The sequence below is a fragment of the Punica granatum genome, chromosome 1 (genome assembly GCF_007655135.1).
Source record: "Punica granatum isolate Tunisia-2019 chromosome 1, ASM765513v2, whole genome shotgun sequence".
NCBI classification, from domain to species: domain Eukaryota; kingdom Viridiplantae; phylum Streptophyta; class Magnoliopsida; order Myrtales; family Lythraceae; genus Punica; species Punica granatum.
Window position 1 is genome coordinate 52,971,658 of NC_045127.1, and position 18,536 is coordinate 52,990,193.

Here is an 18,536-nt window from a genome sequence, read left to right on the forward strand (position 1 = left end):
TCAGGAGCAAATGGGACCTTGGAATTCCATAATTTTTACCAGATCTCGGTCTGCAAATGTTCATCAAAGTTCAGAATAGAATTTCAACACAAATATGACGTAGTTCGATATCCTTCGTACAGTCTGTTGAAATCGACATCCAGATCAAGTAATTTTTTCATCGAGCCGACCACAAAAAACCTCAGCCGCCGAAGACAGTACCTTGCTTCTTCATGAAAGTATTAAGGACAGACCTCACATGTGCTCAACGAATTTCCGGAAAATGGACTTTGACATTGACCGTAAGATACAGGCTTTCCTATAATCTTTCGCAGTGTTGCTGTATGCAGTACGAGTTACACAAATATGATTATGAACATTCAAACGAATTTCCAATATGCACAACACGACCTACCAAAGAATCTGATGAAATTCTATCAGTCCTTGTTTGGTACAATCCCTAGGAACCTCGTAAAACTATGCGTGCCTTCTAAAGCTAAGTTGCTTAATGACTAATGCACCCGCTGGGTGCGTACACAAATTTCGCCGCCAGCGAGATCACTTCCAGCAATGGCTTCTAAAGATTGTATGCACATGACTGTCCATCTCTTCTCGTGTTTGAATATGGAAAGAAAATCTACCGGCTCCCTTTGGAGAGAGTACTACTCCAGCAGGGGCTCGACAAGAGGTTTTGAAGCGTATGCAGGGAACTCCATCGTGTATGTAGTGGCCGCCCCAAGAAGTGAGCAGAAGGCCGGCACGAGTCCAAAGCCAAACCTTGTGATCGAAATGAAAACGTCACTTGAAAGGTTTCCTTCTGTTCTCGGAGCGGAACCTTCATCGAAGATCAGCACAATTAGCTTTCTACTCGTCAAAAATGAAAATCATGAGCTCTCTGAAATGATAGCCAAGCTGATGAAATCTAGAAAGCATGAGAACTAGCATTAGCAGTCCTATAGATCAGTTAATCGTCATTCTCACTTTCTGTTGATTACAGCTTTATATGCCGATGATGCACAAATAAAATGGAAATTTTCGAAGAAGATTGGAAGTCCTGCACTTACTTTGATACGATTGAAGTATGTACAAAGCTATCCCACACGATATCTTGTCCAAAAAGCTTAAGGACCCACAAACGAATGCACACCCATTCAGATCTTCACCCACCAGAACACTCTGCATGCTTACTCCCGTCACCTTTGTGCCACAATAGAAAAAAGCGAATCAGCAAGACAGACTTTTAATATGAAATGATCATTCAAGAATATATCGATAAATTGGAGAAAATGAATATATATCATGCAAACAACAGCTTCATTATAAATCACCACCTCAAATCTATGATTCACGGCTAAAGACCTGACAGGTCGACTCAAACTCTAGAAACAAGAAGACCTCATTCTTTACATAGATGTCGGTTAAAAGGACAACAGCAGGAAAAGATAATACGTACCATCATCAGGGCATTAGCTATGCCAATAAAAATTGCTATTATATACATAAGGCCACTCAAATTGTATGGTAAAAGGAAGATGCCGGCTCCACAGAACATCCAAATGATAGCTCCAGCAGAATAATAGGCCTTAAGACGCCGACTAGTCCAGGCGATTTCCTATGTGGAAAACATATATAATCTGGTCATTCTCAAGCTAAAGAAGAAGTAGCATTAAAACCAAAATGAATTCCATAACAGATACCTGAAAGATGATAGATATAATGAAGCTGCAGATGTAAATAATGGCAGGCACCTAACAAGTTGAACAGGATCATCAGAACCAGACTTGAAGAGATTTTATGATTTTCCAAAGTGAAGCAACTGATTAGACTAAAGAAGGATGATTTAGAAGAGCATGTACCAAAGCTTTTGCTGATTGAGCCATCCTCAGATCATTGATAACAAAGAAAGCAAGATATGCCTGAACAGTAAGACATATTGACTTCAGCACTTGACTATAAACTTGCAAATATTCCTCATTAAGTGGAAAGTTTTAAATCATTAGTCTTGAGAAGGTCGTATCTTTCAGCAAACCATAAAAAAAGTACACCTGTAAAACATAAATGAGCTAGAACATCTTACAAAATGTTTTGACAATAAATGTATTATCACATTTATGTATGAGGGCACATTATATGTTTATCAGCAGAGACTCGTTTGTCTCTGATTATTCAATTCCAGTTTACCAAATCTACCATCATAAGAGAATTGAAATGATGAAAAGAATATCAAAGCATTGTCTTACTAGCACACAATATCGTATGTGGGCTGGAAATGACTCCAAATATAATCGAAATGTACAACTCTGAAAAAAAAGCACGAGAATTTGAAGACAAGCAACAAAGAGAAACTTACCTGAGAAACATTGACAACTAATCTTGTTAACACGTAAACAAGAGCAACCTGGTAGTACAAAACTTTCTTGAACCAGTACGTCCACGAAATCCTTGCATTACAGCTCCCATGTGCACTAAATTTCAGCCTGCATTAAGTGTGTAATTATAAGAAGTTGTATTTAGCATACGCCCCAACTAACATTGATAGACGGAAAGGGAATAGCACCCAAGCAGACAATGATAAACATCGTGGTTTTATGATCATCGTAGGATACACAGACCTTGGCTCCTTTGTTCCCAGAAGAAATATCAGCACAAAGCAGCATCCAATAAATATTGACAAATAAGCAATCCATCTGTACTGCTCACGGAAAAATGGAAAAAGAAAGGAAAAAAGATATCTCAGCCAATAGAAATAGACACCATAATACTTAGAACGAAATCTCAACCAAAACATATACCTGATTTTCGATATCCATAGGAGTACTTGCCTTGGTGACAGTAAATACTACAATAGCCACAGCATACAGGCTGAGGTTGGCAACCTTCAATATGGATCGACCAAACAGAAGAACAAAGAAAAGTCAAAATATAATTCACATTTTAACACATTAAAGAAGTACGGGGGAAAGGCTAACCATTGTGAAAGCATTGCGGCAACTAGCAAGGACCACCCTGCTTGTTGAGTGTAGCGTGATACAATTTATCATCGACCTTCATCAAGAGAATTTTGCTTCTCAGCAAAATAGATTATGAATGATAATCCAGATACCAAAAATTAAAATAATAATAATAAAATAAATAAATAAAAGGTGCAGAGAATGCACAAACACACAAAAAGTGCTTGAAGTGCCTAAAATTTTATAACACAATGCCCTAGCCCTATTCTTAACTGGAGAAATAAATAAACTTCAAGTGGAAAGATGCCATTACATGTGTGACACTTGTGTAGCAGCCCAACCCACATTGAAAATTGCTGCAAAGATGCTATAACCAATTGTCTCCAAAGCCGATGAATCACTGGAAAAGATTTTGCAAGGGAGGCAACCGCCAAAGACAGAAGAAAATGAAACGGCAACTAATATTGATCCTGAAGCATGCCAAATTTTGAAATGTCCAAACCTGTCGATCTACAAAGAGAAAAAAGAAATACAGTTTGTGGGAAAATGAATCATATAGCTATCCATGTCAAACAATAAAGATGAATCAATATGAATGATATATAAGGATGTATTATCATACTAGTTCACCAGAAAATACTGTGGCAAGTCCATCAGCTACTTGACCAGAAAGCATAACGACAGCAGCATCTCTGTTTGAGAAATTGAAGAGCACATGAATTCAGGAAAAACAAACATCAAGTATAACAGGCACTAAGCATAAAGTCTGAAGCACTGAAATACAATGGTGAAAAAAGTCTTGTTAATCCACAACCATATATGAGATGCAAATAGACAAGGCTACATGCCTCCACTTCCAAATTTAGGCCTTCTCCAATAATCTGAGGTCTAGATCTAGAACGATTAGTTAGTTATGCAAGTAAGCATTTGCAAGTTCTACAAACACAGTATTCCAAAGTGTTTGATATCAGTGGTAAATATTCCTAATCCAGAAGGCAAAATTGGTTATGATCACTTAAAAGATGCAGATAGCATCATGGCAGCATGTCTTGCAAGTCAACGAAAGTATAGCATTAAACACCACTGGATAAGAGCACCTTGTTTCTTTCCCTTATAAAGTAAAGAAGCCTCGAGAATGATAAGGATTTTACAGAACTTAAAACAAAGTAACTTATATATTTTCATTTTCCGGACAGAGAGATCTCAACAAGAAGAACAAGCACGAATAAAATAGTTCCAATTTTGATGACAGCGTACCAGTGGGACCACAAGTTGTGCTGAACACTTACCTATGGGACAGTCCTATATCTGTCAAGAACAGTAGGAGGTAAGTGAACCAACAAGCTGCAGTAATGTCATTGAGCATGTGCCCAGCACCATAATAAAAGACAGACAATCTTCCCGGTGGTTGCGCATGGGATTCATCATCTTCCATACCAGCCATGAAGGAGATTCTGCCCCACTCGCTAAAATCCTCCAATCCTTTTAAAGCTGGGTTTCAGAGCAAGTGAAACCAAGCTTCCTCGATCCCTACAGGGAAAAAGAAAGAAACCCGAATGTTTCACTTTTACATTAGTGAGGAGGACTTCCAGTGCCATTATAGTCATCAGTTCACTGATCCTACGAGCCAATAAGAACCTCAGAAACAGAACAGAACCCTCACTCCTCGTATCAAGGAACCGACTTGCCGGGTCCCAATAGCCAGAAATGAACAGGTTGCTCGTAACACAAATTTGGTTCAATAGCCAAAAGAACCCACGCCCACATCGAGTCGACACTCCAAATAGAACCCCAAACTCATAAAGCATCGAGGCTGGTAACTGAAACAGAAACGAAATCGAAGCAAGAAGAGACCCATAATAGAACAGCCCATACTGCCGCCCACCCATCACGTCGGCGCTAAAAACACAAACCCCCCACGTGATCTTTCCATTTCTAGACCTCAAATCCCGGTGAAGAGCAGAAAAATTACTGATTTTAGAGCAAGAATTCAATCAATTCAAGACGATTCCGTGCCACTAACCTTCCCGCCGACTGTGAGTGGTCACAGAGAACAAAACCTCGGAGCCCGCCTGATCACTCTCTCCTGTCTAAAGAAATGAATGGAAGGTCGCAGGCAGCTTTAATGGTGTTGGGATCGGAGTCCGAGGAGAAAAGGGTAATTAAATTCGTTGCAGAGAGAACAAGCCTTTCATTGGGCTTTGGTCGGTCATTGCGTGCTTCCCCAATTCAACTCCTTTGTATCATCTCCATAATTACTGGCGCTTCCATTTTTATATTTGACTTTTTTTGTATCTTCTTCTGCATTTTTGTGCGGTGGGGATAAGTGATGAGATCACGAGAGAGAGAGAGAGAGAGAGAGAGGGAATCCTTGCAGGTGATGGGCACCGTTTGGCCGTTTCCGGCGGACAGAGATGTTTTTCAGATTGAATTGAATATATATATATATATATATTATATTATTTCAGTGATGATCGCATTCCCAATATTCCCAATCTCATCGGGACTTCAAAGAGGAGGAGGGGGAAGAAGAAGCTGTGATCGAGGTTGCCATGCCAGTTGTGGTCCCCACCGGCCATAACTGCACGCTCTCATTCTCAACTACCAGTCTTGACGAGTTACCGTACCCCCCCCCCCCCCCCCCCCCCCCCCCCCCCCCAATGCCTCATGAACAATCCGCCATGGCCCCGACTCCATCCCGGCGGGAATTGTTTTCCTAGTGAAAGTCTATCCTCAGATTTCTAATTGGTTGGTCGGCGGGGAACAGCAGAATCTATGGAAATCAGTTTCCAAGTGACTGGGATCATCCTCCGTTGCTTACGATCGAAATACTTCATTTTTGCAGATGGCCAAAAATTTAATCATCGGGGTTCAGAGAGATGATGATACTTTAAATTCTATACATGCAGGAGAGGTTGGAATGGGAAACAATTCTACAAAATACAACCTGATATAACTTCGCTGTGTTCCTCTGTTCATATCCTCCAATCACAGGATGGTTTTACAAGGAACATGGCCCGATAAAGAAACCAACACTAACACGAAAGGAGGATCCTCCGTAGAAACAGTGCACAATGTGGCCCTTACGAATTAAGCGGAAAGAAGACCGTCAGAAAATGTACGAGAGGGCCGATGTCTCTCCTTGTGTGTGTGTGTGTGTGTGTATAGTTTCTCAACCACACGAATGCCACACCCCAAAACTATCTCGAAACTCGAAAGCAAAACAGCCCCAACAAAAGCTCATCACAAGCATAAATAACACTACATCGCTCTCAAGAGTATGAGAAGACCACCTGGGCATGAGATACAAATATATTAGAAGTACATTGGTAAACATATAATACAATGGGGATGGAAGCGGAAGCGGTCTTCACTTCACGGCCGCACGTCCTTTAAGACACCACCTTTTTCTAACTCACCAATCAGGTCCCTAAGAGAGGGGACCTTCATAGCAAGCGTGCGGTACAGTCTTGAGTACCTGGCACGTGTCCCATCAGCGGTCCTAGCTAAGGCAAGCAAGCTCAGGGCCTCAGGGAGCTGAGAGAATATCTGTTTCATATCCTCCAAGCTGAGGTTCTCAAGGACAGAAGGTCTCGGGACTACTCTCACAATCTCACCGCCCTTGGGTTCCTGGACTCGGGCGTCTGCTTTGATCACTAGCTCTGAGTTCGAATTTGCCCCACACTTGATGATGAACGGCGTTGTTGAACCCGTGTTGAACTGCAGCACATTCCATTGCGCCACATCGGTTTCTCCAGAAGACCCCAGCTCAGCAGTTCGAGAAGGGTTAGATTCCACTTGGTCATCTTCCTCGGGGGTCGACTGCAGTAGCACAAACTCGTCAGAGAAGATCAAACACGAACAAAAAATTTCAACTTCCAAGCGGGGGAGAATCTCAAATGGATTGACCAGAATAATCTAAGATAGGTATGAACTTTCCCCAAACCAACAGAAGTACAACATCAAGAAAGTGAATAATCAACTAGGCCGTCTTGCAGTAAATTAGAAATTTTAATACCTCAACTGCACGACGAGCATCTGCAATTTGCTTCCGCGCACAGGGATGATCAATTTCAAGGAGAGAAGGCATCCTCTCCGTAAGCTCGTCTAAGGATGTCAACAATGCCTTCTTCTTGCTTCTCCTCAAGGACTTCACAGACGTTTGCCTTATTATATCCTGCTCAAAAATGCAATCATATAGTAAGCAAAACAAAAACAGAAAAATATGACAAAAGAAAAGCTCCAAACGACAATATGGGGTCATGCCCCCGAAAATTAATAGGGGAAAAAAATAGAGAGAAGAACATATCAAAACCTTGACTAGCTTCAAAATGCTATCAAGGGAAATCAGAGAAGCTAATCTTGCATCTTCAGCAGCAGTAGAAGGATTCCGAACAGGTGAACCGCCACCTTCCAGTGCTAGCAAGGCCTCGTCATTTCTCATTTGTTGCAAAATCTGATGATATACAGGAGGAAAGAATATATGAAATCGAAGTAATCGCGCATCCAAGCAATGTTCAGACAAAGTGGTGATATTATAATAAGGCGATGCTTTAGGTACCCTCATATTATTGTTCAAAAGAGAGATAAAAGATTAATGGTTCGAGTAACAGAATTAGTTGTATACACTAGGAGAGAAAAAGAATTAAACCCAGTTGTGATTTGTGTTGTGTCACAATGGCTTTTGCACCATCACTAAGTGGATTAGCTGCCCTAAAACTTATCAAACCTTTTTTCTAACGGCAGAATATTCCATTTGGAGGCTTTGGTCTGGAATGTGGATTGAGTCAAAAACAGCAAATATTCTTAACAAGCATAGATCAAATTCCTTCATTTTAAAGCCATAATTACAGAAGAAACAAATCAAGGCGCAGGAAATGGATTATGAAACAAACTGCACTACCTTTCTTCTCTTATGATCAACTGATTCAAGGGCCGAACGCAGTTTCGTTACATGTGCCGAGTCCTCTGCCTCTTCTGTTGCCAAGGTGCCAGCAATGTCCTGATATAAAACATAAGTTAAACTCCTAAAGTCCGTGGACAATGAGCAAACTCAACATCAGAGCCATGCAAGAGATATCGGTTACACCATCCTTGAAATTTAGACAGGAAGAAGGAAACAGAATTTCATGGAATAAATATGCAATGTCATGCAACATGAGGAACAAGAAGCAATTATGAAAAATGCCAATCAGCATATGACATGCTCTAAACTTAAATGATCCTAAGATACATCATTTCTTTGTCAAAAAATGACGTCTCGTTTTTTCTTGTAGATACTTTGGGTCAGCATCCAATGATGACCTTCTAACTAGAAGCTAGTCTTCATCTCATCTAAATGATAAGAGGCTCTTAAGATTTTAATGGGTCCAATGGCATAACGCCCAGCATGTCTTACTCTAGAAAAGGTTATTGTGCAGGTAAATCCTAGAGGCAGTTAACAATCAGAGCAGGCAGAGAAGAGCCAGTCTTCAAAATTATTGGCGATTACGCACATGCTAACAAAAAGACAGGAATAACTCAGACGAGGTCATTTCCATGAAAGTACTTACAGCTTCAATAAATTATTCTATTTGGGATGTCCTTAATATGCCCAATCCATTAAAGATCAGCACACTAGTGCAACTGCTTGTTATCAATCACTGAAGCAGGATCTTGGGTTTAATTCATGTTTGCCAGAAGTATTAGTAGCAAGAATGAAATGAAAAAAAGCAATTATTTTTGCAGTTTGGAACTTAAATTAAGAATTTAGAAAATTCCAAAACAAAGGAAAGAGTAAGATTAAATGAAAGTAACTCAGACCACAGCACATGCATAAACCATCCTTGATTTTACGGGAAAAGCCGGCTAAAAATGGCGGGAAAAGAGACAGCTAATATAACCACCAAATAATTTGTAAGACAACTCACGAAATTGCAACAAGTTTCTTCAATCTAACAGGTACGAGGTGCCTTAAAAGGAATATCCTACCATAGACCAATTGATTACCTTCAAATGTTGCAATTGTGAAGTGTAAACACGCTTTGTGTACTCCGACAGAAGCTGGCCTAGAGCATCCGTATTGGGAGGCATAGCCGCACCAAGTCCCGCCATCCAACCATCCATAATTGCAGTAGAGAGAAGCTCTAATTGGCCAGCCGTTCCTCCCAGAGCATCATCACCAGTAATAGAGAGAAACTCAAAGTTCTCAGCAAGCCAAGATCTGATTTGCCGTTGCAGCTCACCAGCAGGGGTGTGGACAAAAAGAGCAGCAAGAGACTTGTTTCCGACAGCAAAACTTTTGGCCTCCTCTGTAATTTCTCTAAGTTTTCCTCCAGTTACATGCTGCCTCCAGGTCTCCTGCAATTACACCCCAATTGCCTCCAGTAACTAAGAAACATATACAAATACGAAAGCTTAAAAATGTGATACAAAGCAGTATCAATTGTTATTGGATAACAAGCCCTAACCAAGATACCGATTCCAACAGCTAGAACAAAATGTGCCTTGAACAGAGGAATATGGCATCCTCAATGTCTCACCTTTGAATCATCATGATGTTATTCTTTTTACATTCCTTGCCACTTAAATTGGAATAAGGCCATCCCATAGCATACTTAAGAAAGATTAAAATAATCAAGTAGCAGGACTGACCTGGTCAATACCTCGAAGCTTCAATACCACAGAGGAAAACTTTGATTTCTTTTCCGGCTTTATGTTCACTTTGAAACCCTGGATTTGCTCATCAACATACCGCGCGGGAGACCTTCCAGGGCTACTACCACGGCTAGAACTCCTACTACGCCCAGAATTTGCCTTTTCTAAGAAGCATTCAACAGGGGATACCTACGGATTGAAGCAACCAAATGAAACTAATGAGTCATACAGGTTCCAATTACAGCACATATTCAACAGAAAATTGAGAGAGTTGACATATCCAATTTCATTACCTTGATGGATTGAAGCTCAGGTGACCTAGCAAGCAAGGATCTGATATACAAAATCCTAACACGAGAAACAAGCATGGTATCCATTACTCTTTTAGGTTCCATTTTACGTATAAAAGAGAAGACAGCATCCCTAATCTCAGCAAGTATTTCATGCTCTCTAGAAGCACCTGCTTTAATAACTGCAGCCAAAACCTGCAAAAGCCCAAACTTGAGAATCATTGACTGTTGACCAAAGAGGAAGAGAATCATGGACAGTCCATAGGGCAGATAAATTATTACTGAAAAACCACGGAAAGCATTGTAGCATAACCAAGGAAATATTTTCTGACAGAGCTTTCATCAACATGACATAGCAGCTTTCGCAGCACAAAAATTGTGAACAATCACATGTATAAATAAGCAATACCAACATGTTCAGCAAAAAGAACAATGTAAACATACCAACATCAATAATTTGTTCGCTCCATCAGAAATTGCAGCAAGACTATCATATTGATCAGGATCAAAGTCATTCAAGGCAGCAGTAAGATATTCCCCTGCAGGAGTACTTTTCACTTTGTCAGAACTAGATTTTACTAAAGCAACAGAGGTCTCGGTCTTTTCTGTCACAGATGACACTGGAACATCAACAGAACGCCCTTTACTGTTGGCACTATCATTCCTGATAGGATAGACAGCAAGAGAGTTTTGAGATCAATGCCAGAAGTTGTACAGGAACTAAAGATAACTCCAGAAACAAAAATCATACCTAGACTGCACATTTGCTGCTCCTCTAGATAGTGGACTTGATAACTGAGGGAAAAAAATATAAAACATGTAATAAGACCATTTTACCTTTAAGAGTGAAACTTATCCAAAGTAGCTCAGAGGGAGAGACCCCCGGGGGGGGTGGGGGGGAGTAATTTTCAGGATATAATAGATCATACCACCAAAAAGGAAACAGAAGATTGCATGATCAAAGATCTTTAATAAGTTATCACACCTTTAACACTTTAAAAGAAATACAGAACTTGTGATCAACCTGTCATTGACTCTTTTTTTCTGTTCCCAGGAAAATTTATTTATATGGCTGAAAACAAAGTACTAGGTCTTTTCCTAACTCAAGTTATCGGGGATAAATTGAAAAGAAAATAGTTTTACAAGATTTTTCAGTGACTTCTTTTTTGCTCTGCTTTATGCCAACATGAGATCTAGAAAAGTCTAGATGTCATGAAATGATTTATTGTTAGATAGATGTCATGAGGTGCTTATCTCCCAACATAGGAGCAATTACCTGATTATCATAAGTGTACAGTTATTTATCCAATAGAAAGCAAAAGTACCTGCGGTGAGCCAGCTAGTGATGCTTTTTCTGTAAGTCTGTCAAATAGTTTCTCATTCTCTTCATGCAATCTCTGTACAGTTAAACACAAAAATCAGATATGCAAAATTAATATTATATCTCCATGATAGAAAAGAAACATAATTTATGTTCAAACAGTATATATACAGGTATTATAAGCAAGTTCTGCTTCCAATAGCAGGACTAGGGAAAAGGAATACTATCAAGAACACCTGTCCTCCAAACCCTTGCCATACATCTAAAAATGAAAAACAGCATCTCACAAGCAATTTTTTCAGTAAAAAATAAACTTGCACTCACAATTCAAATTTAACCAACGCAAAGAACAAACTGGTAGTATAAGGAGATGATCAACATACAAGTCCAAACACTTCAGATGTAAAATGCAGATGTTGAATTATTGTATAACTAACATGAAATTGTGCTTAATAACCTAATATTTGCCAGGAAAGATATAATACACAGCACCTCAATCAATGCGTCCCGTTTTTTAAGCTCTTCCTCGAGTTTCCGGGTCACTGTAGAAGAATCGGCATCCCCACCTGTTTGTACTCCATTCCCTGAATCTGGGCCAAATTTTGATCTACTTTCATTTGAACGAAGGGCTTCACTCAGCTGATTCTCAATACTTCTGATTTTAGCCTACATTGAAAATATAAATTTAAGAAAGAGCGTTGATGGAGTCAATCAAATCTAACAACACCTAGTCATTGTAATACCAAGGTTTTTTTTTTTCCCTGAATCAACTACTGAAATTTAACTTTGCAAATATTAGCACAATAGATATAAGTAGAAATGGGACATAATAAAAAAGAAAAATAATCAATAGTATCATGTAATCAACTCATTTTTTCAGATATAATCAAACTGCAAAGCCATATGAACACGATTTGCAACTTATTCTAGATACCTTCATATGCCAATGAAAATATCCACTACTTTCAAATTCTTGCATGTCATATTTTTGGTGGCAAAGATATTGCTCAACTATAATAAAAGGTAGATCGTTTGCTAGTTATAGATACAGAGAAACAAGATTTCCAGTACTGTTACCCAGCCCTGCAGCAGAGCATGTCAAACAAAATCACTACCTGGAGGTGATTCCCAGTTGGGACCATCCCAGGAGGCTGATATAGCTCACGGCTGTTCACAGCCATCGCAGCTACAGGGTTGGCTTCAGAAGAGATTGGTGAGCCTAGTCTCTATTTCTTCTTTTATCTTACTTTTGTTTATTTAAATTTTCAGCTAGGGTTAGGCTTTTGGCAGACATGTGCTTAGATGGTTAGACCAAAGGCAGTATGGGAAATTGGTCGATTTGTGTTTGTGCTTCATACAGAATAATGACATTGGGCTTAGTTTTGACATGTGGCATGTAACATGTATTTCGTTATGCCAGTTAATTTACTACAAACAATTAAAATAAGTTGCGAGTATGTTCTTAAATATGAAATGCCTCTGCATTGTGGGATATAAAACACCCCCCCCCAACCCCCACTTTTTTTTTTTTTGGGTTTTGCGATTGACTCAATTGGGAAATAATATATTGTCATCTAATCTTAAGACATAAAATTGGCATTATCAAAATGACTGAATTGGCATTTCGTAAAACAGACAGGACATACTTGAACTAAGTTTCAGGATGATAACATAAAAGCAGCTAATCGCTGTGGACCATCTTAATCCTGTACTTTATGATGGTAATAGAAACTAAGGACAGCACAATGAATAGAATGGACGAATGAGAAAACTAGAGTGGCTTTTGGACTAACTTGCAAGGATTGAATTGTAGAATCCCGCTGTTGCAGCTGCATCTTCTGCTCCTGCTCCACCTGCAACATTTGAGTTACCTGATTCTTGAGCTGCACATTCTGCTCCTTCTCGATACTATGCTTATCAGACAGCATTAGATTCTCTGACTGCCAACCACCCAGAAAAATAAAGATAAGATAGAAGCATAAACTATGCACTGCAGAGAACAGAAATTCCTTAAATCCCATGCAAGAAAAAAAAAATCAAGAAGTTGATGTATCTATTGCTCATCAAGATTAACTAGCATCTTTCGCATGTATCTGAGAGATAATTAAAGAACTTGAATGAAACTCAACGACAGACTAACAAAAATAGAAACAAACAATTAAGCCTTAAATTTATTTTTATTTTTTTTTATATAATAACCACAACTTGGCACCACAAGAAACAATTTTCTTGCGTCTAGGCTATAGTTGTAGGATTCATACTTTTGTGACGAGATCCTAAACAAATTTATAATTGCCTGACAATGCACCGATAACAATGAATGACACAAAACAGGGACAAACGGGATGCATAGTCATAAATAAGAGGTGCTAAGACTTGAATTACAACCTTTACTCCAATAACTTGTCAAGCAAAGTTGCATTTCCTAAAAACTTAAGGTTTAACAACAGTTTGCCAACAAATGGATATCAAATACAGTTTACTGTATAAACTGACATAAAACAATAATGTTCAAAACAGATGACAGATAAGCCACATATTCAGAAGAAACAGTCAAGAAACAACACACCTTCAAATCAGATTGCAAAGTGTAAGAAACTTTCCACGCTTTCTGTACTTCATTGAAGAGAAGTACACATTGGTCATTTGCATCTTTCAGTGCTTGTTTTAGTCCAACCACCTCTTGTTTCAGATCTTGCATTTCTTTCTCTTTCTCATACAGCTCCTTCCGAGCATCATTTGCCTACAAGGACATCAACAGCCAACAACCATTCAGGGAATGCATAAGAAAAGGCATACCAGCTAGACAGTCCTCCAAGCAAACCTGATACAAAGGGATTCTTTTCAGTTGAAAAAATGTATGACTTGCATAAGTTGGAAGACATACACATAAGAAACTAAATTGATTTGGATGGGCTTTCTCCTTAGGAAGTAAGAAGGTTAAAACAAACAAATTATTATAAGCTCCAAATCTTCCATGAAAAGTAAACCCACAATATCTCGCCATTTCTTTATCGTGTCCCGGTTTCCAAGGCTAGGTACCGCATTTCGCGCTCTTGAAGCAAAATTAAGAGATGAGATAGTCTCTGTTAAACTTGTAGCAGTGGGAGACACGGTCACTAGCAGCAATGTCTTTGAGTTTCCACCTGCAGAGTAATTACAAAGTGAAAAATGCATCAAGATAAACCCACCATTATGATGCTATTTCCCTGCTTTTTGAGTATGAGCTAATTGAAATCTTGAAGGGCACACTGCACAGCAAAGCAAGCCAAAATTCACAACCAAGCAGCTAAGTGCTGAGGAAAGAGCCAATCTTCAATATGACTGTCACATAGCTTTACATGCTGCTGCTTTCCCAGGAAGAGGACACATAAGTTTAGAAAATATATAAAACCTCGCATAAAGTTATACACAATGTTGCATTGAGGTATCAAGTTCAGCACACAGTTCAAGCAAACAGAGGTCAGAAAAATGATCATACTGAGATTAGATAGATCAATTTTGTCCTAGAACCTGTCTGCCTACCAATTCAGTCTGCCTACCAATTCAAACCAAATGCTATCGCATAGATTCCCAATACTGAAGAAATATTTACACAATTTCAACCGGAAATTTATTTATTTAAAATTTTCATCAGCTGCTATGCAACTGGATGTGACCACAACATGAAAATAGAAAAAATGATGAAGCATATCAGGTAACACAAGAACATGTTGACAAGAGAAGGCTAAACATATATTCTCTCAGCGCAAACTGATGACTGCTATTTCTGGCATAACAAAACAAGAAAGCCAAAAACTATGGCAGCAGCTAGAAGTACCTAATGAGTCGGCCAGTACTTTAGTCAGCACTGAATTTTCATATGGAACAGTATCCTTCTTGGAAGTCAGTGAAGACAAGACATCTCCCAGCCTACAAAGAGAAGACAGACAGTCAGAACATAGAATACAGTTTTTGCACCAAAATCTAGAGAAGATGGACAATTAAAAAATTAAAAAATCACTGATCTAAGGTGCAGGGTTTACATATATAATTCTAAGATGAAGAAAAGGGTTCCACTTCCACTAACATGAGCTCTGAGGCATCATTATATTAAAGGAGTCATATTGTACAGTAGCGACCGAAGGCACCAAGATAGCATAGCATCACTTAATCACGTGAAGCAAAAGCAATTAAAAAATGAAAACTGCAGCAAATGCTTAGGTCGGGGAGCCATGTTGTGGGGACATATATACATGTAGTTCAATAAGATGCTGCAACAAAATGCATAATGCTTTAGGAGAAAGAACTTGAAAGCAGAGTGCCTTCTCTCTTTTCCAGAGCATTTTGTGCTCCACTTTTTGAGTCTGTCCTGCACCATTTTAAGCTTTATTGTGTAAAAGATATTAGACAATAGAACATACGCTGAAAGTGATTTCATAGCATGTAGAAGTTCTGTCACCCGCTCCCCACTATCATCTTTCACATTCAGACTCTCGCTTCCTGCCAACTTCACAAGAGAAAGCTTGCTATACGATTTCTCTCCACTGATAAGGTTGCTGTAGGATATGTGTATCGTGACAACTCTATCAACACAGAATAAGCCAATGGCAGATCAGCAGTAAATAATTATATGTTCAAAATCTATGATTGGCTTATATATCTGTCTGTGTGTATGTGTACATATATACGGGCAGAGCGAGAAGCCCTCCCACTGGCACACCTTTCAATATGCATAACAAGGACTAAAAATAAATTTAAGAATTAAATGAACATAGAGAGAAACGAGGTCATACAAATGTGAAACATTTAACTTTACAGCATCATCTCCCCAGCTTTGAAGTGCCTCTTTCAGTACCCGAGAGAAATCCAACGGGGCGTCAACCTTCTCCTGATTCAGTTCTACAAAAGAATCTAAGGAACCCATGCAGATCTTCGGTAAAATTTTCCCTGATCCTGAAAGCAAATCCCTTCCCTATAAGAGCAAAAAAGTGGGCCATGTGAAAGGATTAGGAGATCATTATTTCAAATCATATAATATGGTATTCATCATGATACTTCTGTCATATTGAAGTAAAGCTAGTAGGTACAGTAAAAAAGAAGTAACCTGTTCATTGCGAAGCTCAAAAGCAGTGACTGAGAATTCAAATCGAGAAGCAGCAGTTGTATCTGAATTGGCTAAATCAAAAAGCTCCTCAAAACATCGAGCATATAGACCACGATCATGGTTAGATCCTTCCTGGAAAAAAAGAAAGAAAAAGGGACTGTCAAAAGAAATACACTCTTCCGTCAGCCAGCATTATTGTCTTAAATGAACTGTACAGATTGTATTTTCATTCACCAGTGACTGGAAACACATGTCAAATGTAGCCGGCATTTTCAGGCAGGCTTAAATGCATGTGCTATTTCCACTCTAAAAGCATATCTAAGCTTGCATACAGATAAAGGCATCTATATACTTTAAGCTCAGGAAAAAGAATGAAAAGGGATCAGAAGAAAGCGGGCAAGCAGGTAGGCAACTATACCATTGTGTATGTCTTCCCGGAGTTAGTCTGTCCATAGGCAAATATGGAAACATTATACCCATCAAGAGCTGACTGTACTAAAGGTTGGACGTCATTAAAAAGTTCCGCTGCACGTGAACAGTTTTCAGGATCAGGAATTCAGCTAACATGTAATTATCCAACATTCCAACTAATGTAGGTACTAAAGAATGGGAGTCCTAGCTCACCTTGTCCAACATGAGGCCCATAAACTCGATCAAATTCGAAATCCTTCTTGGGATTGGCAGCATTATCATCACCAGTATTCACACGAATGGTAAATTCATCGGGAAATTCAATCACGGAAGGACCCTCTTCTTCAAATAAGGGTCTTGCACGACAAAACACCTTTATATTCCCTGAAATTCAAAGCATGACTATACTGAGAGGAAAAAGGAGACTCATTCAAATCTCTCGTTTTCTTTACATAAGCACGGAGAATCCAACCAATGCCAAACAAATCTTTCAGTAAAGATAATAATCGACCTAAGTGCTATATTTTCAGTTGTCAAGGCTTCAATTCATTTCGTAGTAGGAGAAAACAGGAAAGATATTGGCAAAGGTGGAAAAAACTGAGTGATAAGTACCTTTGGTGGTCACCAAGTCATTGAACAACCTTCTCTTCTCACTGATCAGAGGAGCTATTCGACCCTCAGTCTCCAGAGCAGCTTGATCTGAGATTCACGCAGAGCTCGAGTTCAAAATACGTTGTCAGGCTACAATTCAGAAACGATCTAAAGCAGAGAAGCAGAATTAAGAATCGCAGCATCAAAGCCAGGCGCTTCTACGCAGCTAACGCAGATAACAATACCTCCTACCTACTTTACTATCAACTCATGCGCGACTCCTCCATCATCAAAACGAAGCATTCCTTGAAAACAGAAAATTCGTATCCTCACCTAGCTTCCGTGTCTTATCAGCCAGTACACCGAGGTAACGTGTAACTCGCTCGAGCTTAACATTGGAATACTCCTGCAGCTCACTCGCTTCCTGCCTCAGCTCCATGTAATTCTCCCTCGCGAGCTGCACAGAGACAGAGAGACAGCAAAGTCACGCCACCTGAATCAGCAATTACAGAAACCGAAAGCTGGCTCATCAGCGAGCGATGAGAATCCCTGGCGCTATTTGGTCATTCGTTATCCGGAAGGAGATGGGAGGAGAAACCTTGACATTGTCGCGGAGGCGCTGGACCTTGGAGGTGAGGGCGTGCTGAGAAGGCGAGGAGGCGGAGGAGATCGAGTACCGGCGGACCAGCGGGGGGGTGGTCGTCCGCTGGTGATCGTCCGCGTCGAAGGAGGAGGACTTCCTCGGCTCGAAGCCGCTCACCTCCCACTTCCACCGGTTCCTCGGGTCCGCCATGACCAGCTCTCGCCCCTGTAACACCTTCAGCAGCAGCTGCTTTCACCCGCTCTCCGCCTTAGAGAGAGAGAGATGCGGGGGCTGAAGAGGAGAGAGAAGGGCCTAATCCTCTTTTGTCGTCAGGAGCTTTCTCATTTCTACTGGCTGTGCTGTCCCCTCTTGTGCCCAGACATGAGATGAGAGCTGGCGATGTGGCCGGGGTCATTGTGCCGCATGCGGCGTCGTTTCCGAGTCTGAAGCCGGATTATATTTTACATTTTTTTAGATGAGGGAAAAAATTTGAAAAAAATTGAAATGGGGGTGGGGACACCCTTTTGCTTTAAGGCTTGCAAAATGAATTTGCGCTCCATGTTGTTTCGCGCCTCGCTCTCAATCCTTCATCATTTCATTTCCTCTTCTTTTTAATTTTTTCCCCCTAGAACAATCTCTCTTATCTCTTAACACCTGTTACGTGTTCTCACGTGATACCATGTGATCT

General features: G+C 39.9%; 2 protein-coding genes across 4 annotated transcripts; both read right to left on the bottom strand.

The window, feature by feature from the left end:
• Window positions 1–252: 252 nt before the first annotated feature.
• LOC116192315 (major facilitator superfamily domain-containing protein 12-like) lies at window positions 253–5,393 on the bottom strand. Of its 2 annotated transcripts, none has more exons than XM_031520844.1 (13): window positions 4,954–5,393; window positions 4,220–4,460; window positions 3,553–3,622; window positions 3,244–3,440; window positions 2,949–3,024; window positions 2,802–2,855; window positions 2,592–2,671; window positions 2,330–2,456; window positions 1,836–1,895; window positions 1,677–1,727; window positions 1,433–1,591; window positions 1,044–1,176; window positions 253–814 (listed from the first exon to the last, which is right to left on the bottom strand). In XM_031520844.1, the coding sequence occupies exons 2-13, from the start codon at window positions 4,372–4,374 to the stop codon at window positions 642–644; spliced, it is 1,335 nt and encodes a 444-aa protein (XP_031376704.1). In that variant the 5' UTR covers window positions 4,375–4,460; window positions 4,954–5,393; the 3' UTR covers window positions 253–641. The 2 variants fall into 2 exon arrangements, with proteins under 2 accessions (XP_031376704.1, XP_031376702.1); XM_031520842.1 differs by having other exon boundaries at window positions 2,772–2,855; window positions 4,954–5,389.
• A 466-nt stretch (window positions 5,394–5,859) lies between these two features.
• Window positions 5,860–18,226, bottom strand: LOC116208134 (kinesin-like protein KIN-14B). Of its 2 annotated transcripts, XM_031541389.1 has the most exons (23): window positions 17,864–18,226; window positions 17,599–17,722; window positions 17,287–17,373; window positions 16,888–17,058; window positions 16,682–16,788; window positions 16,264–16,395; window positions 15,953–16,131; window positions 15,581–15,742; window positions 14,998–15,089; window positions 14,172–14,323; window positions 13,747–13,920; window positions 12,971–13,117; window positions 11,670–11,843; window positions 11,182–11,253; window positions 10,608–10,651; window positions 10,301–10,520; window positions 9,860–10,051; window positions 9,564–9,755; window positions 8,919–9,269; window positions 7,834–7,932; window positions 7,246–7,386; window positions 6,949–7,107; window positions 5,860–6,752 (listed from the first exon to the last, which is right to left on the bottom strand). In XM_031541389.1, the coding sequence occupies exons 1-23, from the start codon at window positions 18,056–18,058 to the stop codon at window positions 6,306–6,308; spliced, it is 3,813 nt and encodes a 1,270-aa protein (XP_031397249.1). In that variant the 5' UTR covers window positions 18,059–18,226; the 3' UTR covers window positions 5,860–6,305. The 2 variants fall into 2 exon arrangements, with proteins under 2 accessions (XP_031397249.1, XP_031397257.1); XM_031541397.1 differs by lacking the exon at window positions 17,864–18,226 and having other exon boundaries at window positions 17,287–17,390.
• Between the last annotated feature and the right edge of the window lie 310 nt (window positions 18,227–18,536).